The sequence below is a fragment of the Oncorhynchus keta genome, chromosome 20, assembly GCF_023373465.1.
Source record: "Oncorhynchus keta strain PuntledgeMale-10-30-2019 chromosome 20, Oket_V2, whole genome shotgun sequence".
In the NCBI taxonomy this organism is placed as follows: Eukaryota; Metazoa; Chordata; class Actinopteri; order Salmoniformes; family Salmonidae; genus Oncorhynchus; species Oncorhynchus keta.
The window spans coordinates 35,754,725-35,782,691 of record NC_068440.1 but is presented as its reverse complement, the minus strand read 5'-3'; the positions used below and the strand labels follow the sequence as shown (position 1 = coordinate 35,782,691).

Below are 27,967 nucleotides of genomic sequence, written 5' to 3'. Positions count from 1 at the left end.
TTTCAAATAGTTAAAGGAAAATGCATATCCTTGCTTCAGGTCCTGAGCTACAGGCAGTTAGATTTAGGTATGACATTTTAGGTGGAAATTGAGATGAAGGATCCTATCCAGAAGTTTCTTCAGTCTTTCAGGAGTTCATTCATTGTTGGTTTCCTGGTCTTAAGAGGTGTCTCTTCATCTGAACTGTCATCAGCGATTCCATCATCAACTCCGGATCTGTAAACATTAAAACCAATAGACAACGAAAGTACTATAGGCCTATACGAATTCCATCATTGCTATGAAACAAATATACTCCAAGAGATATGTAATCTGGTGTCATTATCTTCATCATAATAATCCTGCATCATACCACCCCACCTTCCTCTTTTTCTTCTATGGCATATTGGCTTGATTCGAACTCAGCATCCACTTCCGCCATCTTTTTCCTCTTGGGTGTCTATTTTGTCACGAGGCTGCCATTTTCTCTCCTCATTGTTTCAAGATTAAACATTTTGGGACAGTTTGTATCCTCTCCAGCAAATAATACAACACTGACACCTACTGGTGAAATGACTAAACAAACACATACATACACTGCGATATCAAGATGTAAAAAAAAAAACGGAACCTTTATTTAACTAGGCAAGTCAGTTAAGAATAAATTACTATTTACAATGACGGCCTACTATTCCCTCTACTAGAATATACTGGAATGCAGCCCTAGGACAAGTGGACTGGAACTGGAACAAAGTGTTGTTGTTGTCTGGCAAATATTGTTTTTCTAATGAGTTGAAATAAGTATCATACCAACTCATTCATAGAATCCACCCTGTAAAGACCTTTATTATACACAGAATCCAAATAGCTATTGATAACACATGTGTATTTTGTGTTTGTGACCCAAAGACTCTTGACCACTTATTTTGGGACTGTTCTTATGTCAGAAGATCTTGAAGTGTTTGTGAGAAGATTTTATTTGAAAAGAAATGACTATGAATGTTAATCTAAGAGACTCTGATATTGTGTTTTATGTTGATCTACATGATATGGACCCTGATTTAACTTTCATTGTTAATCTTTTTAATTTTTCATGGCAGATTCTTTATCCATAAAATGAAGTGGGCAGAGAAAATCCCCTCTTCACATTGTTTAAGAATTGACATATTATTTTGAAATGATCAGGAAGTGTAAAAACAAAAAAAGCAATATGTACCATAAAACTTTTTGACAAATTGAAAATGTATCTCGATATGTAATACCCCTCCCTGTCTGTTAGGTTTATGTACTCTTGTTTGTATATTTCTGTTTTTGTATTTGTTTTAATAACAACAAAAATATGAATAAAATAAAATGTAAATAAACTGATATACAGTGGCAGTCTGGTACTTTATTTTGCGTAACCCATAAACATACAGATTTGAGATATAAGATGGAAAAAGGCAGTACATGATAGGATTCTATTGGTCATGCAAATACCATTTTAGATTCAATAAGTGCTTTACAGGGTTTACCATATTGTCCAGCTAAAGAATGGTGAAGTTCAGACTGCCCTATACACATTTTGGAATTCAACAACAGTGATTTTCTGTCCTCATTTCAATTTTTCCCCCTTCCTCATTTGACCTATTACACATCATTAATAAATATCAGTTTGAAGCATAATCCCAGATACATCATAGATTGCTAGACTGTGTTTCCAACAATGTGGCCTCTGCTCTCCTGTTTCTGTAGTGTGACCTGCATCTGCCAGTATCTGAGCTATCGTTCTTGCGCTTGTCCATGTTCAGGGACTGTGCACAATGGAGGTCATTTTTAAAGATGTCCTTAAAGCCGGCCCCCATGTCCAGCTGGGCGAGAGCCTGTTCCCTGCCAGCACGTCCATCTCCATTTCCAGCCTCTTCTCCCAGGACACCAGAATGCTGTAGAAGGCCTCCTGCCTCTTCACCAGATCCTCCTTCACCTCCCTCAGAGCAGCCACAGCCCCTCGGTGCCACTCTCTCTCCCTCTCCAGAGCCATGTGGAAGAGGGCCCTAGCGCCGGCTCTTCTTCCCAGTTAGGGATTCCTGCTCCTGGCTAAGCCTGTTGCATTCCTCCATCAGCTGCTGGCTCTGGGAGGCTATGGCCTGGAGGTAGCACTGCACGCGGTTCTTCTCCTTCTCCAGGTGGACCGCCTTCCATCGGTTCGCTCTCAGTGTCTCCTTGTACTTCAGCTCAATATCATCACGGATAGCCTGAAAGCACTTGTCGGACCTCCCTCTGTGACTCCCTGGAACAGATCAACTCTGAAAAATGGACACATTTAGCTTGTTGTCTTTTACCTATGCCTTACAAGTTATGGAATGTTGCCACTTGTTCAGACCTTATTTTACCAAATGAGAGTAAGGAACATTTGTCATCTGACATGCCAATCTTGGATAGCAGGAAGTGCATTGAGATAGTTAATGCATTTAATAAGACATCAACAGCACAGTACATATTCATTGGCCTAAAATGGATGTCTGTAAAGTGGCCGTCTCATAGCAAAGTAAGGTTGAGTCAGCAACGTTACACGTAATTAACTTATATCTAGTCAACAGACAAGCTGCTCTGTGCTCCTGCAGAGGTCCTTGAGCATGCAGCTTGTGTATATGTAATACAGTACTTACGGAAGGCAGGTAGGTCAATCATGGGCATTAGTAGGGCGTAATTCCACTTGTTCCCATTGCCGCCACTCCGGGCTGAGACTTCCTTAATATTAGAGATCGCACACCAGCTGTTACTGACAAATAGACCCAGACCACCACCTTGTCTTACCTGGGGTAGCTGTTGTGTCTGGCTGAGGAAAACCCAGCCAACTGTATATTACCCATGTCGTCGTTCAGGCACAACTCTGTGATATTACAGTTTTTAATGTCCCGTTAGTAGGATAGTCTTGAACGGAGCTCTTCCAGTTTATTCTCCAGTGATTGCATGTCGGCCAATAGGACGGATGTTACAGGCGGATAACCCAGTCACCGACAAATTCTCACAAGGTATCTGGATCTGCAGCCTCTGAATCAGTCTCCTCTTCATGCGAATGACAGGGATTTGGGCCTCCTCCGGGAGCAGCAGTATATCCTTAGCGTCAGGTTGTTCGTCTGGCCTGCAGAGGTAGCATACAGAAACTTCAACGAGTGTTACCATCTCCGTCTAAAGTGAATGGGCAGCTCACCATAATAGAGTTAACTGCTCTGGTAACGTTATAAGAACACAATCATGAAACAATTTATTAACGTACAAATGGGGTAATTTGTGCAAAATGACCACATCATTCAGAATTGAGGGGGCATATATTTACTGAAGATAAACTACACAGTTGTTGACTGCCAAGCTATAACTGTCATAGCAAGTATATCGATCACACAAACACAATTTTGCAAAGGAAGGTTTTGCCTCATCATCTTGACAGCTAGCTTTGTTTTGGAAAGGCTAATCTGTCTCAATACATTATGCATTCAATTCCATTCAAACCAATTTAGTAAAAAATATTTACCAAAAGGATGGATTAAATAACCTTGCAGATAGATACCTTTATGTTCATGAATGTCTCTTCAATCGAACCTCAATCGTCTCTCTTATGAAAATAAACATTCCGTAATTTCCCACCTAGAATCCGCAGAGGGGATTTAACATTGAGTTAATTTAGATATCGTCAATATAATGACGGAAATCGAATTATTTTGGTTGTAAAATATGATAACCGTTACATATAAATTACTTGACTATATAATGAATTCTGTATTTCATTAATGAGGATTATTTATTTTTCCCTTGACGAAACGAACCCCTCTCTTGAGATGGTATACTCCGGCACCGGCATACACTGGGACCCAAGAAGTGTTTGGTAACGTTGCTTTTATCAGACGAAACGACCCATCATGGCTGCGGTGTGTACTGCCTCCCGTGTCCTCGCCAAAAAGGTGCTGTCAGCCAAGGCGGTAAGTATTTGGAAACAAACTTTTGCTGTAGAATATCACTATGACCTACTTTATATGTTGCCTTCGTGAATGTGTTCATATGAGCTGGTATTCGCAGCATCAGCCGGTAATGATGGTTCACCATTGCTGTGGTTTCGTAACGTAGCTAACGTTAGCTACTGTAGCTATTATTTTCTATACGATACGAAGAGGGAGCTAGCTTCGTTTCTGTCGCAGTTTCAACGTTGTCATTTTACGTTTCCATAGCAAATCGATTCTGACGAATAACTTGATTGAATATACTTTTCATTTTGCTTAATTATTGCGGTTGGGTTGATTCTTACGGTAGCCATAAACATCAGTGCATTGAAGGTCAAGCAAGGCAAGTTACTTAAGAATCTGTGGCTTGTTCCCAGTGGGCGAATTCGTTTAGCATGGCCCGGTGCCCCTAGTAGGCGGTGTTTTGATATTTGCGACAATTCCATTGGCCCTAAGGAGAAATCTCCACTCACCGGGGCACCGGGCTATGCAAAACGAACTGTTGGCTGAGTTTGTGTTGTCAGTCAGTCAGTCACTGATTTATTTATTTGAATCACAAATAATGCCTCGACTGTTTTGAGTGCATGCTGTGTTTTTAAGAGGGGATTTGAGATTGGTTGCGGAAGAAAAAGCAAATAAGGTGTTTGTTTAGATGGGAGGAAGTGAGGATAATCTACGATACCAGAGACGTTTTTACCTAAATTATCTATATGATTTTGAAATCTATATTTGTCAAGAATGTAATGTAAATGAATCCGAACTCTCCTACACATTAGTCTGTGTTTACACTCTCAGAAATATTGGTTGGAATGCTTTTATGAAGCACTATTATGCACGTTGTGTAGTGATTTTAAAAAAACTTTTTTTTTTTTTAAAACACACACAACTAGACAACTTTGTTGCTGCATGGTTCTCACCTTATGTCACAATCAGCTGGATGGGTTTCTGCTGCATTTGAAAACAGTGAGCAAACTAGACTAACTTTAGAAACCCATAGTAAAGGTTTACATTAACTTGAGGAAAAAAAGCCATTGCCATTGTGTGGATTAGCCTAGTGTTTTTAAGCAAGTACTTAAGTACTTAAGCGAGTACTTGCATCAATAGCCAAGCATAACCTATGATTTAGGCCTATATTGACCTACCCTCCCCTCCCCATTTAGCTTCCGGCAGTATCCCAGAGCTCCAGGAAGCTCCACTTCTCAGTCTATGGGAAGAACAACTCTAAAGTATCAGATGGCGTAAGTCTGCAAACTCCCATGTTCATCATTGACAGTACTATATGAAATTATTCAATATTTATTTTTTTGCACAAACTATATTGACTTTTTAAATGTGTATTTGTCTCAGTGCTTGTAGAGGCAATTTGTATACATTTGTATGAACAAAACTCTTAACTCGAGAGAATTTCTGAAAAACACTGAAATGCAGCTCTATGTTTTGTGGGTCGTTGTTTGCAGATGTCCACACAGTACCCTGTGGTCGACCATGAGTTTGATGCAGTGGTAGTGGGTGCCGGCGGAGCAGGGCTTCGTGCTGCTTTCGGTCTGTCTGAGGCTGGCTTCAACACAGCTTGTGTCACAAAGCTGTTCCCCACCAGGTCACACACGGTGGCTGCACAGGTAGGTCAAGTTATATTTACAAGAATCAATAGAATGTGACCATGTCACAGGAGGGGATATGACAGATTGTCCCCTTTTTAAACTCTCTAGGGTATGTGGTTACGCTAGCGTCCCACCTGGCCAACATCCAGTGAGATTGCAGAGCGCCAAATTCAAATACAGAAATACTCATTATAAAAATTCAGAACATATACAACTATTTTTACATAGGTTTAAAGATGAACTTCTTGTGAATCCAACCACGGTATCAGATTTAAAAAATGCTTTACGGCGAAAGCATACCTTTAGGATTATTTGAGAACATAGCCCAGCAGACAAATCATTACAAACAGTAACCAGCCAAGTAGAAGCGTTACGCAAGTCAGAAAGAGATAAAAATGAATCACTTACCTTTGATGATCTTCATATGGTTGCACTCAGAAGACATTCATTTATTCAATAAATGTTCCTTTTGTTTGATAGTCTCTCTTTATATCAGAAAACCTCTGTTTTGTTTGCGTTTTCTTCAGTAATCCACAGGCTCAAACGCAGTCACAATAGACACAACAGACAAAATAATCCAAATTGTATCTGTAAAGTTCATAGAAACATGTCAAACAATGTTTATATTCAATCCTCAGGTTGTTTTTAGCCTAAATAATCGATAATATTTCAACCGGACAATAACGTTGTCAATATAAAAGGTAAACAAGAAAGGTACTCTCTCGGTCGCGAGCATGAAAACGCTCTATGACACGGTAGGGGCCACTCATTCAGACTGGTCTTACTCCCTCATTTTTCAGAATACAAGCCTGAAACAATTTCTAAAGACTGTTGACATCTAGTGGAAGGCATAGGAACTGCAATTTGAGTCGTAAGTCAATGGATACTGTAATAGCATTGAATAGAAAACTACAACAAAGTAAAAAAAATCCTACTTCCTGAATGGATTTTTCTCAGGTTTTCACCTGCCAAATCAGTTCTGTTATACTCAGACATTATTTTAACAGTTTTGGAAACTTTAGTGTTTTCTATCCAAATCTACTCATTATATGCATAAACTATCTTCTGGGCCTGAGTAGAAGGCAGTTTAATTTGGGAACGCTTTTCATCCAAAATTCCAAATGCTGCCCCCAACCCTAGAGAAGTTAAGTGTAGTGTTGCATTTTTAACTGTTCATTAAAATGAGGCCACTTTCACTCTGTCCACGGAAGGCAGCAATGCCATTTTAAAGTCCCAATGAATCAATCATATCCCACTGCAGTGGCGTTATCAGCCACCTTAATGTGTTACACTTGTATTAAGCCTAACTCCATGCGGTCTCGATATAAAGCCGTCCAAAGTTCATGCTGATCATGCACTTTGAAACTGCCGTTGACGCACTCTCTGCACTGACAAAATGCCCATTATTCCTTTAATATTATTTATCTTTCTCCCAGTGGTCCTAAACAGTTGTTTTTTCATTTAGGGTGGGATCAACGCAGCCCTTGGAAACATGGAGGGAGATGATTGGAGGTGGCACTTCTACGACACAGTGAAGGGATCTGATTGGCTGGGAGACCAGGACGCCATCCACTACATGACAGAGCAGGCTCCACATGCTGTGGTGGAGGTGACACACACACACACACACACACACACACACACACACACACACACACACACACACACACACACACACACACACAGAGTAACTTAAATTAAACTATGCCTCTGACAGTTCTTCTATAGCAAATATTGCTCTGTATGGAAACCTAACCACAGCCTCTTGAAAGGGGATGTGGAAGAAGGGTCCATTGGGGGAATGTGGGCCTGCTAACAGGGGAATGTGGGCCTGCTAACAGGGGAATGTGGGCCTGCTAACAGGGGAATGTGGGCCTGCTAACAGGGGAATGTGGGCCTGCTAACAGGGGAATGTGGGCCTGCTAACAGGGGAATGTGGGCCTGCTAACAGGGGAATGTGGGCCTGCTAACAGGGGAATGTGGGCCTGCTAACAGGGGAACGTGGGCCTGCTAACAGGGGAACGTGGGCCTGCTAACAGGGGAACGTGGGCCTGCTAACAGGGGAACGTGGGCCTGCTAACAGGGGAACGTGGGCCTGCTAACAGGGGAGGTGGAAGAAGGGTCCGTCAGGGGAATGTGGCCTGCTAACAGGGGAGGTGGAAGAAGGGTCCATCAGGGGAATGTGGCCTACTAACAGGGGAATGTGGCTTGCTAACAGGGGAATGTGGAAGAAGGGTCCGTCGGGGGAATGTGGCCTACTAACAGGGGAATGTGGAAGAAGGGTCCGTCGGGGGAATGTGGCCTGCTAACAGGGGAATGTGGGCCTGCTAACAGGGGAATGTGGGCCTGCTAACAGGGGAGGTGGAAGAAGGGTCCGTCGGGGGAATGTGGGCCTGCTAACAGGGGAGGTGGAAGAAGGGTCCGTCGGGGGAATGTGGGCCTGCTAACAGGGGAATGTGGGCCTGCTAACAGGGGAATGTGGGCCTGCTAACAGGGGAATGTGGGCCTGCTAACAGGGGAGGTGGAATAAGGGTGCATTCTAAAAGAGCTGCAGGAGAACTCCAGGGCCCCTCATACTTGGACTCTTCATGGGATGTCCTTTTTCATACCTTCTGATGTATCCAAACAAGTGGAAGTGGCCTTTCAATGCCCTTAATCTGTTCTGCAGTGTTGCATAGCTGCCTTTTTGTAGACTTAAACAATTTGATTTAATACATTCTATGTAATTCAATATTGAGCTAAAATGCAAGTGTAATTATGTAGCATCTACTTTTGGGGGGATTCAGTTGAAATGCCCATAATCACAAAGGATTGGCACAACATCAACACAAACACTGATAGGCTGATCAAATTAAAACATTCATGTATTATTTCTTAGCTAACTGAATTTGTCTAACTTCCTGTTATGAAAATAACTGTTGTGAAGCATCGAGTTGACTTTTTTTTTTGTGTCCCCAGCTGGAGAACTTTGGCATGCCCTTCAGCCGTACCGAGGATGGTAAAATCTACCAGAGGGCTTTTGGAGGCCAGAGTCTGAAGTTTGGCAAGGGAGGCCAGGCCCACCGGTGTTGCTGCGTAGCTGACAGAACTGGCCACTCCCTCCTGCACACACTCTATGGGCGAGTACGTCACACTCTCTGGACTCTAAATCTCATAATTCACCACTTGCAGTCCTCTGAATCCCCTTTTGCTGACACACTGCTTTTAGAATCTCAAATTCTGGCCTGTTTTTGCCAGTCGGTCATCTATCACTCTTCTATGCTTCTCACTGATTTAGTCTCTGAGGTACGACACCAGCTACTTTGTGGAGTACTTTGCCCTGGACCTGCTAATGGAGGATGGAGAATGCAAGGGAGTAATTGCTCTGTGTATGGAGGACGGATCGATCCACCGCTTCAGATCCAAGAACACGGTCATCGCCACAGGGTATGTATTCAGATCCAAGAACGGTCATCACCACAGGGTATGTATTCAGATCCAAGAATAGTCATCGCCACAGGGTATGTATTCAGGTTTAAAAACACGGTCATCGCCACAGGGTATGTATTCAGGTTCAAGAACAGTCATCACCACAGGGTATATATTCAGGTTTAAAAACACGGTCATCGCCACAGGGTATGTATTCAGGTTCAAGAACAGTCATGTATTCAGGTTTAAAAACACGGTCATTGCCACAGGGTATGTATTCAGGTCCAAGAACGGTCATCGCCACAGGGTATCTATCCGTCTCTGTCGGGTGTTTCTGTTGTGAATAAGTATAGTTAGAATACTTTAAAAAAATGTTTTACCTTTATTTAACTAGGCAAGTCAGTTAAGAACAAATTCTTATTTTCAATGACGGCCTAGGAACAGTGGGTTAACTGCCTGTTCAGGGGCAGAACGACAGATTTGTACCTTGTCAGCTCGGGGGTTTGAACTTGCAACCTTCCAGTTACTAGTCCAACGCTCTAACCACTAGGCTACCCAATTAATTTGGGTGTGTGAGCTTTGTTTTACCAGTTATACCCAGTTTATAACGTTAACTTTTAAATAATTTGCACCTGAACAGAAGGTGCCTCCTTGATGACAATTTAAAGTGCTCCTATTGTGCCCTGATTCTTACTCCTGCCTCTCTGCTCGATCTAGTGGTTATGGCCGTACCTACTTCAGCTGCACCTCAGCCCACACCAGCACAGGAGACGGTAATGCCATGGTGACCCGTGCAGGACTTCCCTGCCAAGACCTGGAGTTTGTCCAGTTCCACCCTACAGGTCAGTCCCATATCGGATTGGCAATACAGGCCTGTCTGCTAGGGAATGGACTTATGAGACGAAAATAACATTTAAATAAAATATTTATTGGAGAAGAATGGATTAGCGCTCAGAATAGGCCTATCAGAGGTGTTGTCTTGAAAATGTTTCTGTGTAACTGTAACTGCTGAATAATCCTGTGTGTTTCATAACATAGTATTGTTGATGTCGGTTAAGTCAATCACATGGTGATGTAAGTCAGAGGGCTGGCAGACTAACCCTTTACATACTGTGGCTACATAATCATACTATAAATGTCATTGGGTGTGAAATGCCCTCCCTCAGTGCTGATTTCATATAACGTTATCCCTCTAGGCATCTATGGAGCCGGCTGTCTGATCACAGAGGGTTGCCGTGGTGAGGGAGGAATCCTCATCAACAGTGAGGGTGAGCGCTTTATGGAACGGTACGCTCCTAACGCCAAGGACCTGGCCTCCAGAGACGTGGTGTCCCGCTCTATTACCATCGAGATTCGAGAGGGCAGGTAAGATCACCGCCAAGGCCCCGTCTTCCCTGAGCAACCCACAGAATCATTGCACTGGATAACTGATATATACAGTGCCTTCAGAAAGTATACAACCGCTTTGTTAGGGCAAGCCTAAATAAGTTCAGGGGTAAAAACTAGCTGAACAAGTCTCATAATAAGTTGCATTGACTCACTGTTTCTAATCATATTTGAGTTACTACCTCACGTCTGTAACCCACACATACAATTATCTATGAGGTCCCTTAGTTGAGCAGTGAATTTCAAACACAGATTCAATCTTAAAGACCTGGGAGATTTGTCAATGCCTTGCAAAGAAGGGCACCTATTGGTAGATGGGTAAAAAAAAAGCAGATATTTAATATCTCTTTAAGCATGGTGAAGTTATTAATTACACATTGGATGGTGTATCAATACACCCAGTCACTACAAAGATACAGGCTTCCTTCCTAACTCATTTGCCGGAGAGGAAGGAACCTGCTCAGGGATTTCACAGAGTTTAATTGCTGTGATAAGACCAAATCTGAGGATAGATCAACAACATTGTAGTTACTCCACAATACTAACCTAAATGACAGAGTGAAAAGAAGGAAGCCTGTACAGAATACAACTATTCCAAAACATGCATCATGGTGACAATAAGGCACTAAAGTAAAACTGCAAAAAAATGTGGCAAAGAAATGAGCTTTATGTCCTAAATACAAAGCATTATGTTTAGGGCAAACAACACTGAGTACCACCCTTCATATTTCTAAGCATAGTAGTGGCTGCATCATGTTATGGTAATGCTTGTCAATCGGCAAGGACTAGGGAGTTTTTTTATGATAAAAAGATAGAATAGAGGTAAAAACCTGTGTCTGCTTTCACAGAGATACTGGTAGACAAATTCATCTTTCAGCAGGACAATAACCTAAAACACAAGGACAAATATACACTGGAGTTGCTTACCAAGACAACATTGAACATTCCTGAGTGGCCTAGTTAAAGTTTTGACTTAAATCGGCTTGAAAATCTGGCTAGAATTGAAAATGGTTGTCTAGCAATGATCAACAACCAAATTGCCAGAGCTTGAAGAATTATTTAAATGAATAATATGCAAATATTATACAATCCAGGTGTGGAAAGCCTTACACAGAAAGACTCACAGCTGTAATCGCTGGCAAAGATGATTCTAACATATTGGGTGTTAACACTTAAATTAGACATCTGTATTTAATTTTGAATAAATTAGCAAAAAAATCTAAAGATGTGTTCGCTTTGTCATTATGGGGTATTGTGTGTAGATGGGGTGATGTATTTATTTATTTTTTAAATCAATTTTGAATTCAGGCTGTAACACAACAAAATGTATAATAAGTCAGGGGGTATGAATACTTTCTGAAGGCGCTGCATGCTCCATGGCTGTCAGACCAGCGATTGATATCGGCATACACGGTTTTAAAATAACCAGTCAAATGGCTTCAAATAGTCCATCTAGATCCATTTAAAATGCTTTGGTAAACTAAAGTCGAGCTGCAAGAAATGCACTTGAATTTGGAAACAGGAAATGGAATTAATTTGTAATCTACCCATAACTTCCAAATTCCAATGGGGATGACCCCACCTTGCTATGAGTTTCAGTTGTGAAAGACTAGTGTCATGCCAACAGCCCTGTATCTGAGTGACCCAGAGAAACCCCACGTGAACCTGTCATGCCAACAGCCCTGTATTTGAGTGACCCAGAGAAACCCCACATGAACCTGTCATGCCAACAGCCCTGTATTTGAGTGACCCAGAGAAACCCCACGTGAACCTGTCATGCTAACAGCCCTGTATCTGAGTGACTCAGAGAAACCCCACGTGAACCTGTCATGCTAACAGCCCTGTATATGTGTCCCTAGGGGATGTGGCCCAGAGAAGGACCATGCATACCTGCAGCTGCACCATCTCCCCCCACAGCAGCTGGCCACTCGTCTACCCGGCATCTCTGAGACCGCCATGATCTTCGCCGGCGTGGACGTCACCAAAGAGCCCATCCCCGTCCTGCCCACTGTACACTACAACATGGGAGGAATCCCCACCAACTACAGGGGACAGGTAACTAGCAGTACCCATAACCAAATAAATGCACTAGATCTGCATAGTTTAATTTTTAAAAGTGCTGTTGAATAACTCTAAAATAAGTAGACGGATACAATGAGAGCTCTGTGTAGAGTCTTAACTGGGTCTCCCCTAGTTTGATTACATTAAACCTTTTTATTATATAGTTATTTACTGTCCTGTTCTCCCACAGGTCATCACCCACACAACCGAGGAGGGTGATAAGGTGGTGCCAGGGCTGTTTGCCTGTGGCGAGGCCGCCTGTGCCAGTGTCCACGGTGCCAACCGTCTGGGAGCCAACTCCCTGCTGGATCTGGTGGTGTTTGGACGCGCTTGCGCTCACACAATCGCTGACATCTGCACTCCAGGTAACAACTTCATACACTCTTTTTTAATTTTTATTTATTAATTTTTTTCCCCAAACCTTTGCCCTCAAGACAAAAATCACATGCATTAAGGATTGCCCCACAGCCTTTTCAATGTGAATGCTAAGACTCCCTTGAGAGATTATCACAATGGGACTAACCTGGATGACTAACAGATTTCTAAATAGTTAAATACATGTTTACAATCCTGGCAATGTGATGTTTCTGAAGGAGAGAAGCTCTCCCCCCTGAAGCCCAACGCAGGAGAGGAGTCTGTGGCCAACCTGGACAAGCTGAGGTTCGCTGATGGCAACATGAGGACCTCTGAGATCAGAGTGAACATGCAGAAGGTATGGATCCTATAAACTGGAACGGGATGTCTTAACATCCATAATAGGGAATTGACCTTGGATGTTTGTCAACAGTACAGGTAATGGGCTTTAATGAGGACTTGTACAGTACCGTCACGTCTTCTCTAAGCATGTGTCCCTCTCTCCGCTGTCAGACCATGCAGAACCACGCTGCTGTGTTCCGTACCGGCAAGGTCCTGAAGGAGGGATGTGACAAGATGGACGCCGTCTACCAAACCCTGGACGACATCAAGACCTTCGACAGAGGTCAGCATCTCGTTCCCTCTGCTGATGTGATAAAAATAGACTTTCAATTGCCCCTTCCAACAGAGGCCGATTTTTGTTGTCCCATTTGTTGGGCTTGGTTGTAAAAACTTCAAACATGCACGTGAAAATATGTTCTGTAGCACTCTCGTTCACTCGGTCTCCCCCTCAGGTATACACTCTGTCTCCCTCCCCCTCAGGTATTGTGTGGAACACGGACCTGGTGGAGACCCTGGAGCTGCAGAACCTTATGCTGAATGCTGTGCAGACCATCAACTCTGCCGAGCAGCGCCAGGAGAGCAGGGGAGCCCACTCCAGAGAGGACTTCAAGGTAAGAACTGAAGACACAAACCACTCCTATACTAGCCTGGTCTGCAATGACATTTACTGAAGACACAAACCACTCCTATACTAGCCTGGTCTGCAATGACAATTTACTGAAGACACAAACCACTCCTATACTAGCCTGGTCTGCAATGACAATTTACTGAAGACACAAACCACTCCTATACTAGCCTGGTCTGCAATGACAATTTACTGAAGACACAAACCACTCCTATACTAGCCTGGTCTGCAATGACAATTTACTGAAGACACAAACCACTCCTATACTAGCCTGGTCTGCAATGACAATTTACTGAAGACACAAACCACTCCTATACTAGCCTGGTCTGCAATGGCAATGTACTGAAGACACAAACCACTCCTATACTAGCCTGGTCTGCAATGGCAATGTACTGAAGACACAAACCACTCCTATACTAGCCTGGTCTGCAATGACAATTTACTGAAGACACAAACCACTCCTATACTAGCCTGGTCTGCAATGGCAATTTACTGAAGACACAAACCACTCCTATACTAGCCTGGTCTGCAATGACAATTTACTGAAGACACAAACCACTCCTATACTAGCCTGGTCTGCAATGACAATTTACTGAAGACACAAACCACTCCTATACTAGCCTGGTCTGCAATGACAATTTACTGAAGACACAAACCACTCCTATACTAGCCTGGTCTGCAATGGCAATTTACTGAAGACACAAACCACTCCTATACTAGCCTGGTCTGCAATGACAATTTACTGAAGACAAAACCACTCCTATACTAGCCTGGTCTGCAATGACAATTTACTGAAGACACAAACCACTAGTATACTAGCCTGGTCTGCAATGACAATTTACTGAAGACACAAACCACTCCTATACTAGCCTGGTCTGCAATGACAATTTACTGAAGACACAAACCACTCCTATACTAGCCTGGTCTGCAATGACAATTTACTGAAGACACAAACCACTCCTATACTAGCCTGGTCTGCAATGGCAATGTACTGAAGACACAAACCACTCCTATACTAGCCTGGTCTGCAATGGCAATGTACTGAAGACACAAACCACTCCTATACTAGCCTGGTCCGCAATTAACATTTTGTGTCTGGTAAAGTGAGTTTTTCTTCACAGTAGGGGTCTCGATGGGGACATAATAAAGTAATGCATATTGACAGTCAATGCTTTTGTGTAGACATCCACCATAAAACAACTATAGGTGCAGTCTCTCCAGCAGTAGTTGTAACAGTATGTAGACTGATGTCATTCTGAAAGAGGCCTATTTAACATTGCAGGACCGTATGGATGAGCTGGACTACGCCAAGCCTCTGGCGGGACAGGTCAGGAAGCCCATTGAAGAGCACTGGAGGAAACACACCCTGTCCACTGTGGATCCAAAGACTGGGAAGGTAAACCCAAATTGATGCCTAATGATTGCGTTAACTTCATTTTTCTAAATATAAATGACAGGATTAATTGTAACTAGGGTTGGGTGGTATAACTGGGGAAGCCAAGCCAGAGTAAAAAAACATAAAAAGCCATATTACAACCTGTGTTGTGATAAATTGTGTTGCTCTATAACCTGTTAGTTCATATGCCTTGACACTGTGATATAAAGTCAACCATTTGTTTCATCACTAGAGAGCAGCATCTGTCCGGTGAAGTCGAGAAAACACATTGCATGTAACAAACAGTTAAAGGACCTACAGCATGGTCAATCAAGTTAATGTTGCTGACATTTTCACAACCACAGGTTTAGAACCACAGGTTTAGAACCACAGATTTAGAACCACAGATTTAGAACCACAGTTGTCGCAAGTCCAAATAGAAAACGTGAGCTGCCTCCACTACTCGAGAACCATTTCAACTTCAACATCATCAAATCACCTCTGTTTTAGTCTAATAGTGACAACTAAAAGATTACAAAAACAATTTAGTCCAATCAAGGTGTGTGTGTGTGGTAGAAAAACATGTTGATTCACCCTACTTGTAGAGAAACGCCAATGCCATCCTCTCTTTCATGTTAGCGACGTGGTCTATAAAAAAAATAATAATAATTGTCCTAGGCTACCTGGCTAAAATACTTGCTTGCTAGCCCAACTTGATTTCATGGGTAACGATTACCGAGCTAGTTAACATTAGCCTACTACATCTAGCTAGATATTGAACTTGCATCCTCTCAGGCCAGAGACACAATGTATGAATTTAGGGTTAGATCAGAATCGCCGTTCTAATCATTGGCCAGTACAGATAATTAAGTAAAACCACAAGTCCAACTCCCTATCGCCATCCATGGCTAATTTAGGAAAGGGACAATTTTAGCCCACCGGAGGACAACCACACAACGAGATGCAACAATTCAAGTTTTCTGTCAATGACGTTTGGCTTGGTGTGATTGGTCTGAAGCCAAATCCAAACTGACTTCCCTTGACACTGGGCCAGGATCATTTGTAGCTGAGCTCACTCCGTTTAACTCAACGCTGATTTGGTTATTGTATAAAACATTTTCAGCAAGGGAGGCCAAATGCTCGCTGGCTTTGCTTGCATTCAATGCTACGGGCGGCAACAATTACATTTTTTTTGTTGATCAGACAGCATCGGATAAATGGTCTCTACACATACAGAGACCGGGTCAGTGAGATGATACCTTCAGCCCTTTGCTAATTGAAGGAAAAATTATGAAACGCAGACAAAAGGTTTCTTTATGTATATTTTATTATTATTTGGTCCATTTTTTTTTTTTTGGGGGGGGTGGCCTCCCTTGGCATCTATGTCCTTATGTACATGCCACTAGTTAGATTCAACTTTATAGTTGGTTATAACAACTTTATAGTTAGTTATAACTTTATAGTTATAAGCAGTGGCGTAGCACCTCCTCCGGTCCCCAATCAAAAGCATACGTTTGTATACGCTATATCCCTCAAGCCTAATTGTAACCTATGTTCATGCTTAACAGCACAATGATAGCGGAGTCTAGGTACATGCCAATGTACATTTGCCATCACTCACTCATTTCTCCCTTCTGTGCTTTTGTTACAGGTAACTCTGAAATACAGACCTGTTATTGATAACTCACTGGATGCAGAGGACTGTGCTGCTATCCCTCCCGCCATCCGTTCCTATTAAGCACATATACCGATCCAATGCAGACTATTTTATTCATGATCATAATGGATGCTTTTGCAGTTATCATTTATATGAAGTTTCAACCGGATTTTCCCTTTGCTCATAAATACTATATGTGTGAATATTTCTTATGTTCAATAATAAACTGAAACTTACTGTAACCTTCAGAGAATTGTGCAAAATGGAGTGTTTCGTGTGTACTTTCAACTTTCACCACATTTGCTATAGTTCTTACAGGCAAATAAATACATATTTAATATTTAAATATTGAATGATTCTAGAAATCTGTAAAAAGAAAAATGTAATCACGGTGAGGGGGGGGGGGGGTGAACCATGTTTACGATATCCACACACAATGCCAATACAATACTCAATTTGTTCATTCTGTCCTTTGCTCAACTGTATGTAAAGTTCTGTTCATCTTGCATGCTTAATGTGGTGTTGATTTTATCTCAATAAAGATGCTCAAATAACTAAATTCCTCCTGTCTTAGTGATTGTAGGGCATCTCCACAATGCCATGTTCCATCTGAAATACAATACTTGTATTTGAAGATGAAAGGAATAGAGAGAATGTGTATTTATTTTAAACCATTTTCACTTATGTAAATTACCTCTGTTGCATTTACACCAGTTAACATCCACTCTGACAACACCCTTACAAAGAATAACAAAACAACCCCTTTCTATCATAAATTCCATTATAATACTTGTTAAAAAAAACGTTTATTCATGAATTCCGAGAATCCTGTGAACGTTATGTGCATGTTTCATATCACCCATGTACCCCCTTCGGTTTCACATAGAAATAAATGGGCGGAACCGGAACTTCATGTAGTTCATTTCCGCTATCTGGTCCGTCCAGCAAAACTTTCCTCAAGACGGATTAACAATGGCTGAACGAGGATATAGTTTCTCCCTCACTACATTCAGGTAAAGTCAAATAAAAATAGATTTCTGCATCGCAAAACGTGGTCAATTAACATCTTACTGCGAGGCCATATTCTGCTATAATTGTGATCTTGATCTTGCTCAATGGCCATTAAAAACACTTGAGGCAACTCTGCAAGAGATGCAGTGTCACGCCGATGCTAACTAGCTAGCTTCTTACCGGTAGCTGTTGAAGAGTTCAAACGGGCTAGCTTGCGTAAACCAATTGATAGCGCTGTAATTTAGGCTAATGTATGATTATTTGTAGCTCCTGCAGTGGCTAGCTAAATGGCTAGCCCCCCTGTTACGTTAGCTGGCTACATAGCCGAAACTAGTTTGGTTTTGGCTACTGGCAACTCAGCTAGCGAGATATGTAACGTTAGCTAGCTAAGTAAATGGATGTAACTGATTTAACTTAAAACATTTCTATGAACAGGTGTAGATTAGTGCTATAACTAACGTTTACCAAGTTACATATCTTCCTCGTTCCTTACAGCCCCTCTGGGAAGCTAGTCCAAATTGAATATGCCCTGGCAGCAGTGGCCGCAGGTGCACCCGCTGTAGGAATCAAAGGTGAGTAGTCAGATTAAAACATTTTGATGCAGGTAGTTTATATCCACCTTATTTATTTATTGTTTTTGATTTAATAAGTACACATCCAATTAAACACCTCAACAGACTCAGACACAACTAAACATTCACTTTTTTTATCACCTCAAGTTATGAGAGCTGATCCCAAGCGTTGTAATGTCATGTAATCGTTCTTCCCTAACTACAGCCTCAAATGGAGTTGTCTTGGCAACAGAGAAGAAACAGAAGTCCATCCTGTATGACGAGACCAGTGTTCACAAAGTTGAGCCTATAACCAAACACATTGGTATGGTGTACAGTGGCATGGGACCTGACTACAGGTAATGAGGGAATGGGGAACTCATTCAACTTCAGCATGTAGTACTATACATATGCCAACTACCTATGTACTCTAGTATATTATATATAGAAACATTATTATAGAAACATGATGTAGTTGTTTTATAGAATATTGCTAAGATCTTATTTCTTAGCATACATGCTAAACCAAGTAAACTAAATGTACAGTCCTTGACTGTAATGAGACGACTGGGCTCGGGAGAGATACTCTTTGTTGTGTTGACAGGGTGCTGCTCCGGAGAGCCAGGAAGTTGGCCCAGCAGTACTTCCTGGTGTACCAGGAGCCCATCCCCACAGCTCAGCTCGTTCAGAGGGTGGCCTCCGTCATGCAGGAGTACACACAATCAGGGTATGGAGTACGATACTGTAGCTACTTATTGAGGATGAATGTTTTGCTTACCATGACTGATTACAGTTCTCTCAGCTTAAATGACCAGATAAAGGTGGAGTAGTCCAAAAGTCAACTGTTTATTCATCATTTATTCAGTGCACTAGGATAGTATTCAGACCCCTCCCCCTTTCCCACATTTTGTTACATTTACATTACATTCTAAGTCATTTAGCAGACGCTCTTATCCAGAGCGACTTACAAATTGGTGCATTCACCTTATGACATCCAGTGGAACAGCCACTTTACAATAGTGCATCTAAATCTTTTAAGGGGGGTGAGAAGGATTACTTTATCCTATCCTAGGTATTCCTTAAAGAGGTGGGGTTTCAGGTGTCTCCGGAAGGTGGTGTGTAGATTGGATTACGTTACGTTACAGCCTTATTGTAAAATGGACAAAGAAAATCCAATCTACACACCATACCCCATAATGACATTGCGAAAACAGGTTTTTGCAAATGTATTAAAAATAAAAACTATTTTCAGACTCTTTGCTCTGATATCCATCTACTTAGCCTTAGAAAAAGCTGTTTGGCATAGACCCAATTGTTCATACTGGAAATCTAGTAGACTCACTAGAAGTAGTTCAACCTGAAAGGTCTAATTCATGACTTTTGGGAAACTCATGTCTCTCTCCATCTCTCTCTCACTCACACACCCCTCACACACATACAGTGCCTTTGGAAAGTGTTCAGACCCCTTGACATTTCCCACATTTTGTTACAGCCTTAATCAAAAATATATATATTAAAAAAACTCAATCTACACACAATACCCTATAAAGACCAGGTGAAAACAGGTTAAGACATTTTTGTGAATGTATAAAAAAAACATGTATTTACGTAAGTATTCAGACCCTTTGCTATGAGACTCGAAATTGAGCTCAGGTGCGTCCTGTTTCCATTGATCATCCTTGAGATGTTTCTACAACTTGATTCGAGTCTACCTGTGGTAAATTCAGTTGATTGGACATGATTTGGAAAGTCACACACCTGTCTGTATAAGGTCCCACAGTTGACAAGGTGTGTCGGAGCAGAAACCATGCCATGAGGTTGAAGGAATTGTCCGTAGAGCTCCGAGACAGGATTGTGTCGAAGCACAGGTCTAGGGAAGGGTACCAAAATATGTCTGCCGCATTGAAGATCCGCAAGAACAATGGCCTCCATCATTCTTAAATGGAAGAAGTTTGGAACCACCAAAACCCTTCCTAGAGCTGGTCGCCCAGCCAAACTGACCCGATGGTCACTCTGACAGAGCTCCAGAGTTCCTCTGTGGCGATGGGAGAACCTTCCAGAAGGACAACCATCTCTGCAGCACCACACCAATCAAGCCTTTATGGTAGATAGGCCAAACGGAAGCCTCTCCTCAGAAAAAGGTACATGACAGCTTGCTTGGAGTTTTACAAAAGGCACCTAAAGGACTCTGACCATGAGAAACAAGACTATATAGTCTGAGGAAACCAGGCACCATCCCTACAGTGGAGCATGGTGATGGCAGCATCATGCTGTTGGCATGTTTTTCAATGGCAGGGACTGGAAAGCTAGTCACGATCAAGGGAAAGATGAACGGAGAAAAGTATAGAGAGCCTTGACGAAAACGTGGCCCAGGGCGCTCAGACTGGTTCACCTTCCAACAGGACAACGACTCTAAGCACACAACCAAGGCAACGCTGGAGTGACTTCAAGACAAGTCTCTGAATGTGGTTCAGCCAGAGCCCAGACTTGAACCCGATTAAACATCTCTGGAGAGACCTGAAAATAGCTCTGCAACAACGTTCCCATCCAACCTGACAGAGCTTGAGGGGCTGTGGGGAAGAATGTGAGAAACTCCCTGAATACAGGTGTGCCAAGCTTGTAGCGTCATACCCAAGAAGACTTGTGCTAAAACAAAGTATTGGGTAAATGGTCTGAAATACATATGTAAATGTAATAGCAGTTTAAAAATATATATATTTCTAAAACTTGTTTTTGTTTTGTCATTATGGGGTATTGTGTGTAGATTGAGGGGAAGTAAACTATTTAACCCATTTTAGAATAAAATGTGGGAAGTCAAGGGGTCTGAATACTTTCTGAATGCACTGTAAGCAGATGTCACAAGTGCAAATACAGATACCCAGCTTACAACCACAAAGCGCGAGGAATGCAGATGTAGAACACAGTGGACAGGGAAAACTGTAGAAAGACAGGAATCTAGAGGAACAAGGCTCCGAGGGGCTGACCAATCCTCTTCTGGTTGTGACGGGTGGAGATTCTAAAAGTACTTCAATGTTCCTTTTCAGACTCATTGTAACAAAATTACTCTGGGGGAGGGGGGTTAATTCTAATGTAGTTCATTTAAATTGATCAATGAATGCATTCATGATGGAGTCAATTTGCTTCATGTAGGCTTAAATGTTTTGATGTGTCGTCTTACGTTGCAGGGGTGTCCGTCCTTTCGGAGTGTCCTTGCTGATCGCAGGTTGGGATGAGGACCGACCATACCTTTTCCAGTCCGATCCGTCTGTAAGGGCTGGTTACCACCATTTGCTATCTGAGCATATTTGTCTGTTTGTTGTGAGATCGTGATAAATTGATAACCATGTCTGTATTTCTCTACCCAGGGAGCATATTTTGCCTGGAAAGCAACTGCTATGGGGAAGAACTATGTCAATGGGAAAACATTCCTTGAGAAAAGGTATTTCAATTTACCCCCCTACACCGTACAATGACGGCCAAACCCTCCCACAACGCTAGGCCAATTGTGTGCCGCCATATGGCACTCTCGATCACGGCAGGTTGTGATACAGCCCGGCATCGAACCAGGGTCTGTAGTGACGCCTCTAGTAACCCTTTAATAAATGTGGGGTAATGTGTGTCTCCTAGATACAACGAGGACCTGGAGCTGGAAGATGCCATCCACACAGCTATCTTGACATTGAAGGTGAGTGACTGCGTTGTAAACGTATCCTCCTATGTGGGAAGGTTCTCATCTCTTCCCCCTTTCTATGCTCTCCTGTCATCACATATGTCTTAAGAGACCACGGGACTGTCTTGTGATCTTTCAGTTATTAGCAGAATCCTGAATGCTATATTTTATTCACAGGAAAGCTTTGAGGGTCAGATGACCGAAGACAATATTGAAGTGGGGATCTGCAATGAAGCCGGTTTCAGGCGACTCTCACCCGTAGAAGTGAAAGACTACTTGGCGGCCATTGCTTAAAGAAAAAGTGACTCGTTGGTGTGATTTGTTTCGTATTTGGTTATTACTGAAATAATTTAGACTCTACTGTATTTTCAACATAACAGCATTTATTTTCTTTGTATTCCCAGTTCCTCCTTCCCCTCTGACAAGTTCAGTACCTATCAATAAATGCCAGAAACTAAAGCTCCCATGTTTTTATTTACATCTTGTGCTTATCGCACAAAATAAAACATTTCCACAAAGACAAATGCATTAATTGCCTTAAATGACGTTAAGATACATTTTACAACTCATCCCTGTACAGTTTGCTTCATATGCAATTCATTTAACTATACAATGTGTAAATGTAGTTTGTGGCATCTGTATTCCTGGCAATTCCTATGGCTTCCTTCTGCTACCAGGATAAGGAACCTAGCATTGAGTGGTTATTTCCTGGATTGTGACCCTGTAATAGTCTTGAGCTGAGAAAGGCAGAAAATATCCAGCAGGTAACCAATCTGAAGTATATTAATTTCAAACCAGCAATTATAATTTTTCTGCAAAGTGTTTGACAAATTCAGAGAGACTATACACATGTCCACATCCCACTTTGGAGTCCATACTGATGAAGTCATCCAGGTTCATTTTAGAGTCTAGAATGAAAACAAACATTATGTTAAGACAACCCTCACACAGACAAATGTGATTTCCATTCAAATATTGAGTTTCACAAGAAGAAATGTGTAATAGGACCGAGATGTACCTGTTGTTTCAATACAAGGATACAACGGTGGAGGCATGCGCCATGTCCCATCGGCATTTTTCATATGTGACCGGTCCGAGGCAAAGTTCTTCAGGAAGGCATCTGCAGGAATAACTCGCAACTTCCTGGAACGCGTTGAATAGACGAGCGTTTAAAAGTGTTCATCATTGAAGAGAACCGGTTACCATGACACACATACTTGCTTAGAATATTTAAAAAAAAAAAGTTAAATAACAATATGAATACTTGCTTACCTCCAGAAAGCTGGTTTCAGGCCATGATCTGTATGGAAGGCTTCTGTAGTGTAAACTTGGGAAGGACAGGAGAAAGGCAGGACTGTATCCAAGTCATAAATAAAACTCTGTCCCTGCTGATTCTGATGAAGTAGGACAACGTGATAATCCTACAAACAGAATGATGTTATATTGTGACTGTTGTAATAGTTTACAGTGCAGGCTACAATATTTTTCCTATAATGTTAAAGACAAGGGTGTGGCTTCATATTTCCTCGTTCTGGTTTCCTCCATCCTCTTGTCTGAAAATGAAAGCCAAGGGACAGTGCCTACCCAAACAACAGGTTCATCTCCACGACTGGACCTCTGTTTCCATATAGGGATCTGAGAGGAATGGAAACTCATCAATTATTATAACAGAGTAAAGGGTTAACAATGACACATTTTAATGACCTACAACTTACCATTTTTCTTTCATTTGATATAAATACTGCATACACTTCGTCCAAATGTATTTGCGTTTGAGTCTTGACGTGTTCACATAGTTTCCAGACATTTTCCTCACTGAAAAAGCAATATGTTAAAATGTAATTCATGCACCCATTATATTAGCGGACTACTTCACTCCATGGTGAATTAAATTCATATAAGCTTCACCAAGAGTCCTTCACCATGGAGTGGAGTTTATTCCGCTCCCATTGTGTATTGAGCTAGCTTCATCCTGAGCATGCATTGCGGACAATTACCAGTAACAGCTTGTGTACACGCATTCATCCCTGGATGGAGTGATGTTCACATACTTTGAGGAAACGTGTTCTTTATGCATGTTTTCCCTGAAAATGTAACAGACTGACCCTAATCAGCAGTTGATTTTGCAGCAGTTTGCATATTTTGGTGTTACATTTTTAAGTATCCGCCGGAGGACGAGAGTCGTCTTCTTCTGTAGTATAATATCGGTCCGCTATTAAGGTGCATGCCGCCACCTGATGTGCCGGAGTGTGCGATCAATCATGGTTTGGCTAATTATGTACTACTTATAAAATAAAATCCTTACTAACTTCTAACAAACCCTCCCCAAAACCCCTCCTCTTCAAACTATCTCTATCATACTGAGACAATCCATCCTTGCGATTATTCATCATTAAAAAAAAGATGTAGACAGTAACTTGTTACCCCTAATAACTCTGTTGCCACCGGACATTTCTGCTTTCCACAATACGATTCGTGAATTTACTACCAAAATGTCCTTTGAAGCAGCACATTTATGGGAGCAAGCTTTCTGAAAAGGCCTTGAGACCATGTCAGGACTAGTAGAAGCACCAGTTCCTTCACATTTTCTTTAATATCATCTATGGAGATGGTGGGACCAAAGAAATGACTCTAGTCAATATAGCATAAGCTCCAGGGACATGTTTTTTGATCTTCTTCCTATTGAGAGTGTCCATTTGAAGAATCTTCCCTAGCTGAGCATGGCTACCACAGGATAATAGCAGTCTACCATTTCCAATGAACCGGGCTAAGTTGACTTCACCAATCTCTTTCTTTACGTCATTGCTTAATGGGATAGGGTGTAGATGCAACCCTGTGGTCACATCAAACACACCATCACAACATTCCAGCTGTTGAATCTCCAATCTCCTCCCCATATCCTCCATCGCTCCTCTGAAAAAACATTCGTAACCACACTAATAAAGGTAATCTAGCAGTAAAGGGTGTTTTGCCTGTAACCGAAAGGTCTCTGTTTCGGAATCCCAGAGCCGACTAGTTAAAGGATCTGTCGATGTGTCCCTGGGCAAGGAACTTAACCCTAGTCGCTCTGGATAAGAGTGTCTACTAAAATATACATGTTTATTGATGTTCCCCTTTCTATCACCGGCTTGGATGTCGCTACAACTCACATGCTACGCAGGAGTTTGTCGGTAGGGGGTGACATCCCGTTGCAGAAAGTGAACTTGTTCCTTGTTTTCCCTTACATAATTTGCTTTAACACTTTCATGTGAGTCCACAGGAAAAATGTGCATTTTTAGGGTAGTGGAACTGTCCCCAGAATTTGTTTAATTTCCATTGCAATATTTAGCAAGACTCTCTCTCCCTCTCTCCTCCTGTCCCGGAGACACAGAGAGAGTACCGTATAAACTTAAGCCCTCCTTATTTGCAGAATGGACATCTCTGGCCTGCTGTCATACACCGAGTACGATGAAACAGCATCCATTCTTCAGATGTTCACCTCTTCTGCTGCCCTGGGGGCCATGGATGTGGAGCTCATTGTTAGGGTCGACTTGTTTAGGTCTCAACTCACTCAAAAAGGCGGTAAGAATGTGAAACAGTGGGCTTCTCACAGTTTCTGCTCCAAGCTGCTATTGTTAGTCTCATTGATTTTCTCATTGATTTCTGGTGTTTTCACTCTCAAACAAGGATTTTGCTTTGTGTTTGCCTCTGTAAGTGAGGTTAAAGATTGTATTTCCCATAGTTGTCTCAGATTCTTCCCACCTCAAGATTTACATACTGTAGCTAGCTGTTTGTTTATCACAGTTCGTAAGCCTAGAAGGATCAGCCTTTTCCATCAGAGGTTAAAACAACATACCCAGTCTTTGCTCTGTGGAATACATATCAGCCCACGAAGCCCTTACACTTCCTCCAGGTTTTTAACCATGGGGAACCTTGTCAACGATAAAATATACTGTTTCACCTGAATTAGGTTTTGTGGGAAGTTTTTTTGCATTACAAAATATTTGTACATGTATAAATGAAATCACATTCAAAACAATCATGAGACCAAGCAAGAATGTCAAACCACTGACTTTTTCTCTATAGTAGATCATATGAAGAGAAGTAATTGTTGCAGAGGAGAGCAGAGAGACAATCTCTCCCCCTTCCTCTCTCTTTGTCCCCCCTTCCTCTCTCTCTGTCTCCCCCACTTCCTCTCTCTCTGTCTCCCCCTTCCTCTCTCTCTGTCTCCCCCTTCCCCTCTCTCTGCCTCCCCCTTCCTCTCTCTCTCTGTCTCACCCTTCCTCTCTCTCTGTCTCCCCCACTTCCTCTCTCTCTGTCTCCCCCACTTCCTCTCTCTCTGTCTCCCCCTTCCCCTCTCTCTGCCTCCCCTTCCTCTCTCTCTCTGTCTCCCCCTTCCTCTCTCTCTGTCTCCCCCTTCCCCTCTCTCTGCCTCCCCACTTCCTCTCTCTCTGTCTCCCCCTTCCCCTCTCTCTGTCTCCCCCTTCCTCTCTCTCTCTGTCTCCCCCCTCCTCTCTCTCTCTGTCTCCCCCACTTCCTCTCTCTCTGTCTCCCCCTTCCTCTCTCTCTCTGTCTCCCCCTTCCTCTCCCTCTGTCTCCCCCTTCCCCTCTCTCTGCCTCCCCACTTCCTCTCTCTCTGTCTCCCCCTTCCCCTCTCTCTGTCTCCCCCCTTACTCTCTCTCTGGCCCCTCCTTACTCTCTCTCTGTCTCCCCCTTCCTCTCTCTCTCCCCCTTCCTCTCTCTCTGTCTCCCCCTTCCTCTCTCTCTGTCTCCCCCTTTCCCCTCTCTCTGCCTCCCCCTTCCTCTCTCTCTGTCTCCCCCTTCCTCTCTCTCTGTCTCCCCCTTCCTCTCTCTCTGTCTCCCCCCTTCCTCTCTCTCTGTCTCCCCCTTCCTCTCTCTGTCTCCCCCTTCCCCTCTCTCTGTCTCCCCCTTTCCCTCTCTCTGTCTCCCCCTTCCTCTCTCTCTGTCTCCCCCTTCCTCTCTCTCTGTCTCCCCCTTCCTCTCTCTCTGTCCCCCCCTTCCTCTCTCTCTGTCTCCCCTTCCCCTCTCTCTGCCTCCCCACTTCCTCTCTCTCTGTCTCCCCCTTCCTTTCTCTCTCTGTCTCCCCCCTTCCTCTCTCTCTGTCTCCCCCTTCCTCTCTCTCTGTCTCCCCCTTCCTCTCTCTCTCTGTCTCCCCCTTCCCCTCTCTCTGTCTCCCCCTTCCTCTCTCTCTCTGTCTCCCCCTTCCTCTCTCTCTCTGTCTCCCCCTTCCTCTCTCTCTGTCTCCCCCTTCCTCTCTCTGTCTCCCCCTTTCCCTCTCTCTGTCTCCCCCTTTCCCTCTCTCTGTCTCCCCCTTCCTCTCTCTCTGTCTCCCCCTTCCTCTCTCTCTGTCTCCCCCTTCCTCTCTCTCTGTCTCCCCCTTCCTCTCTCTCTGTCTCCCCCCTTCCCCTCTCTCTGCCTCCCCACTTCCTCTCTCTCTGTCTCCCCCTTCCTTTCTCTCTCTGTCTCCCCCTTCCTCTCTCTCTGTCTCCCCCTTCCTCTCTCTCTGTCTCCCCCTTCCTCTCTCTCTCTGTCTCCCCCTTCCCCTCTCTCTGTCTCCCCCTTCCTCTCTCTCTCTGTCTCCCCCTTCCTCTCTCTCTCTGTCTCCCCCTTCCTCTCTCTCTGTCTCCCCCTTCCCCTCTCTCTGCCTCCCCACTTCCTCTCTCTCTGCCTCCCCTCTTCCTCTCTCTCTGTCTCCCCCTTCCCCTCTCTCTGTCTCCCCCTTACTCTCTCTCTGGCCCCTCCTTACTCTCTCTCTGTCTCCCCCTTCCTCTCTCTCTCCCCCTTCCTCTCTCTCTGTCTCCCCCTTCCCCTCTCTCTGTCTCCCCCTTTCCCTCTCTCTGTCTCCCCCTTCCTCTCTCTCTGTCTCCCCTTCCTCTCTCTCTGTCTCCCCCTTCCTCTCTCTCTGTCTCCCCCTTCCTCTCTCTCTGTCTCCCCCTTCCCCTCTCTCTCTGCCTCCCCACTTCCTCTCTC

The 27,967-nt window shown here is 43.1% G+C and overlaps 3 protein-coding genes, 1 long non-coding RNA gene and 1 pseudogene across 4 annotated transcripts; 2 read left to right on the top strand and 3 right to left on the bottom strand.

Moving 5' to 3' along the window:
* Positions 1 to 1,349: 1,349 nt before the first annotated feature.
* Positions 1,350 to 2,258, bottom strand: LOC118381047 (coiled-coil domain-containing protein 127-like; annotated as a pseudogene).
* A 17-nt stretch (positions 2,259 to 2,275) lies between these two features.
* Positions 2,276 to 3,924, bottom strand: LOC118381048 (uncharacterized). The gene is made up of 3 exons (XR_004824988.1): positions 3,786 to 3,924; positions 3,530 to 3,606; positions 2,276 to 3,103 (listed from the first exon to the last, which is right to left on the bottom strand). It is a non-coding gene; the product is annotated as an uncharacterized LOC118381048 (long non-coding RNA).
* Positions 3,787 to 17,324, top strand: LOC118381046 (succinate dehydrogenase [ubiquinone] flavoprotein subunit, mitochondrial-like). Its single transcript, XM_035768018.2, has 15 exons — positions 3,787 to 3,938; positions 5,117 to 5,194; positions 5,414 to 5,575; positions 7,023 to 7,166; positions 8,516 to 8,680; positions 8,835 to 8,983; positions 9,683 to 9,807; positions 10,162 to 10,330; positions 12,211 to 12,406; positions 12,603 to 12,777; positions 13,006 to 13,124; positions 13,280 to 13,391; positions 13,589 to 13,719; positions 15,016 to 15,129; positions 16,760 to 17,324. The coding sequence occupies exons 1-15, from the start codon at positions 3,879 to 3,881 to the stop codon at positions 16,844 to 16,846; spliced, it is 1,986 nt and encodes a 661-aa protein (XP_035623911.2). The 5' UTR covers positions 3,787 to 3,878; the 3' UTR covers positions 16,847 to 17,324.
* A 307-nt stretch (positions 17,325 to 17,631) lies between these two features.
* psma2b (proteasome 20S subunit alpha 2b) lies at positions 17,632 to 22,456 on the top strand. The gene is made up of 8 exons (XM_035768010.2): positions 17,632 to 17,778; positions 18,272 to 18,348; positions 18,554 to 18,686; positions 18,932 to 19,054; positions 21,513 to 21,594; positions 21,693 to 21,766; positions 21,955 to 22,012; positions 22,175 to 22,456. The coding sequence occupies exons 1-8, from the start codon at positions 17,738 to 17,740 to the stop codon at positions 22,289 to 22,291; spliced, it is 705 nt and encodes a 234-aa protein (XP_035623903.1). The 5' UTR covers positions 17,632 to 17,737; the 3' UTR covers positions 22,292 to 22,456.
* On the bottom strand, positions 22,453 to 24,178 carry ntaq1 (N-terminal glutamine amidase 1). The gene is made up of 6 exons (XM_035768011.2): positions 23,995 to 24,178; positions 23,713 to 23,812; positions 23,582 to 23,632; positions 23,270 to 23,418; positions 23,016 to 23,140; positions 22,453 to 22,905 (listed from the first exon to the last, which is right to left on the bottom strand). The coding sequence occupies exons 1-6, from the start codon at positions 24,072 to 24,074 to the stop codon at positions 22,799 to 22,801; spliced, it is 612 nt and encodes a 203-aa protein (XP_035623904.1). The 5' UTR covers positions 24,075 to 24,178; the 3' UTR covers positions 22,453 to 22,798.
* Between the last annotated feature and the right edge of the window lie 3,789 nt (positions 24,179 to 27,967).

Bases quoted from the DNA above. Each gene is read 5' to 3' on its own strand.
- ntaq1 (XM_035768011.2), bottom strand. From the start codon at position 24,074: ATGCATAAAGAACACGTTTCCTCAAAGTATGTGAACATCACTCCATCC. The intron at 23,813-23,994 runs GTAATTGTCCGC...TTGCTTTTTCAG, and splicing joins GTGTACACAAGCTGTTACTG to TGAGGAAAATGTCTGGAAAC. The intron at 23,141-23,269 runs GTAAGCAAGTAT...AACGCGTTCCAG, and splicing joins CTGAAACCAGCTTTCTGGAG to GAAGTTGCGAGTTATTCCTG.
- psma2b (XM_035768010.2), top strand. From the start codon at position 17,738: ATGGCTGAACGAGGATATAGTTTCTCCCTCACTACATTCAG. The intron at 19,055-21,512 runs GTATGGAGTACG...CTTACGTTGCAG, and splicing joins CAGGAGTACACACAATCAGG to GGGTGTCCGTCCTTTCGGAG. The intron at 21,767-21,954 runs GTATTTCAATTT...TGTGTCTCCTAG, and splicing joins AAAACATTCCTTGAGAAAAG to ATACAACGAGGACCTGGAGC.
- LOC118381046 (XM_035768018.2), top strand. From the start codon at position 3,879: ATGGCTGCGGTGTGTACTGCCTCCCGTGTCCTCGCCAAAAAGGTGCTG. The intron at 8,984-9,682 runs GTATGTATTCAG...TGCTCGATCTAG, and splicing joins AACACGGTCATCGCCACAGG to TGGTTATGGCCGTACCTACT. The intron at 15,130-16,759 runs GTAAACCCAAAT...CTTTTGTTACAG, and splicing joins TGGATCCAAAGACTGGGAAG to GTAACTCTGAAATACAGACC.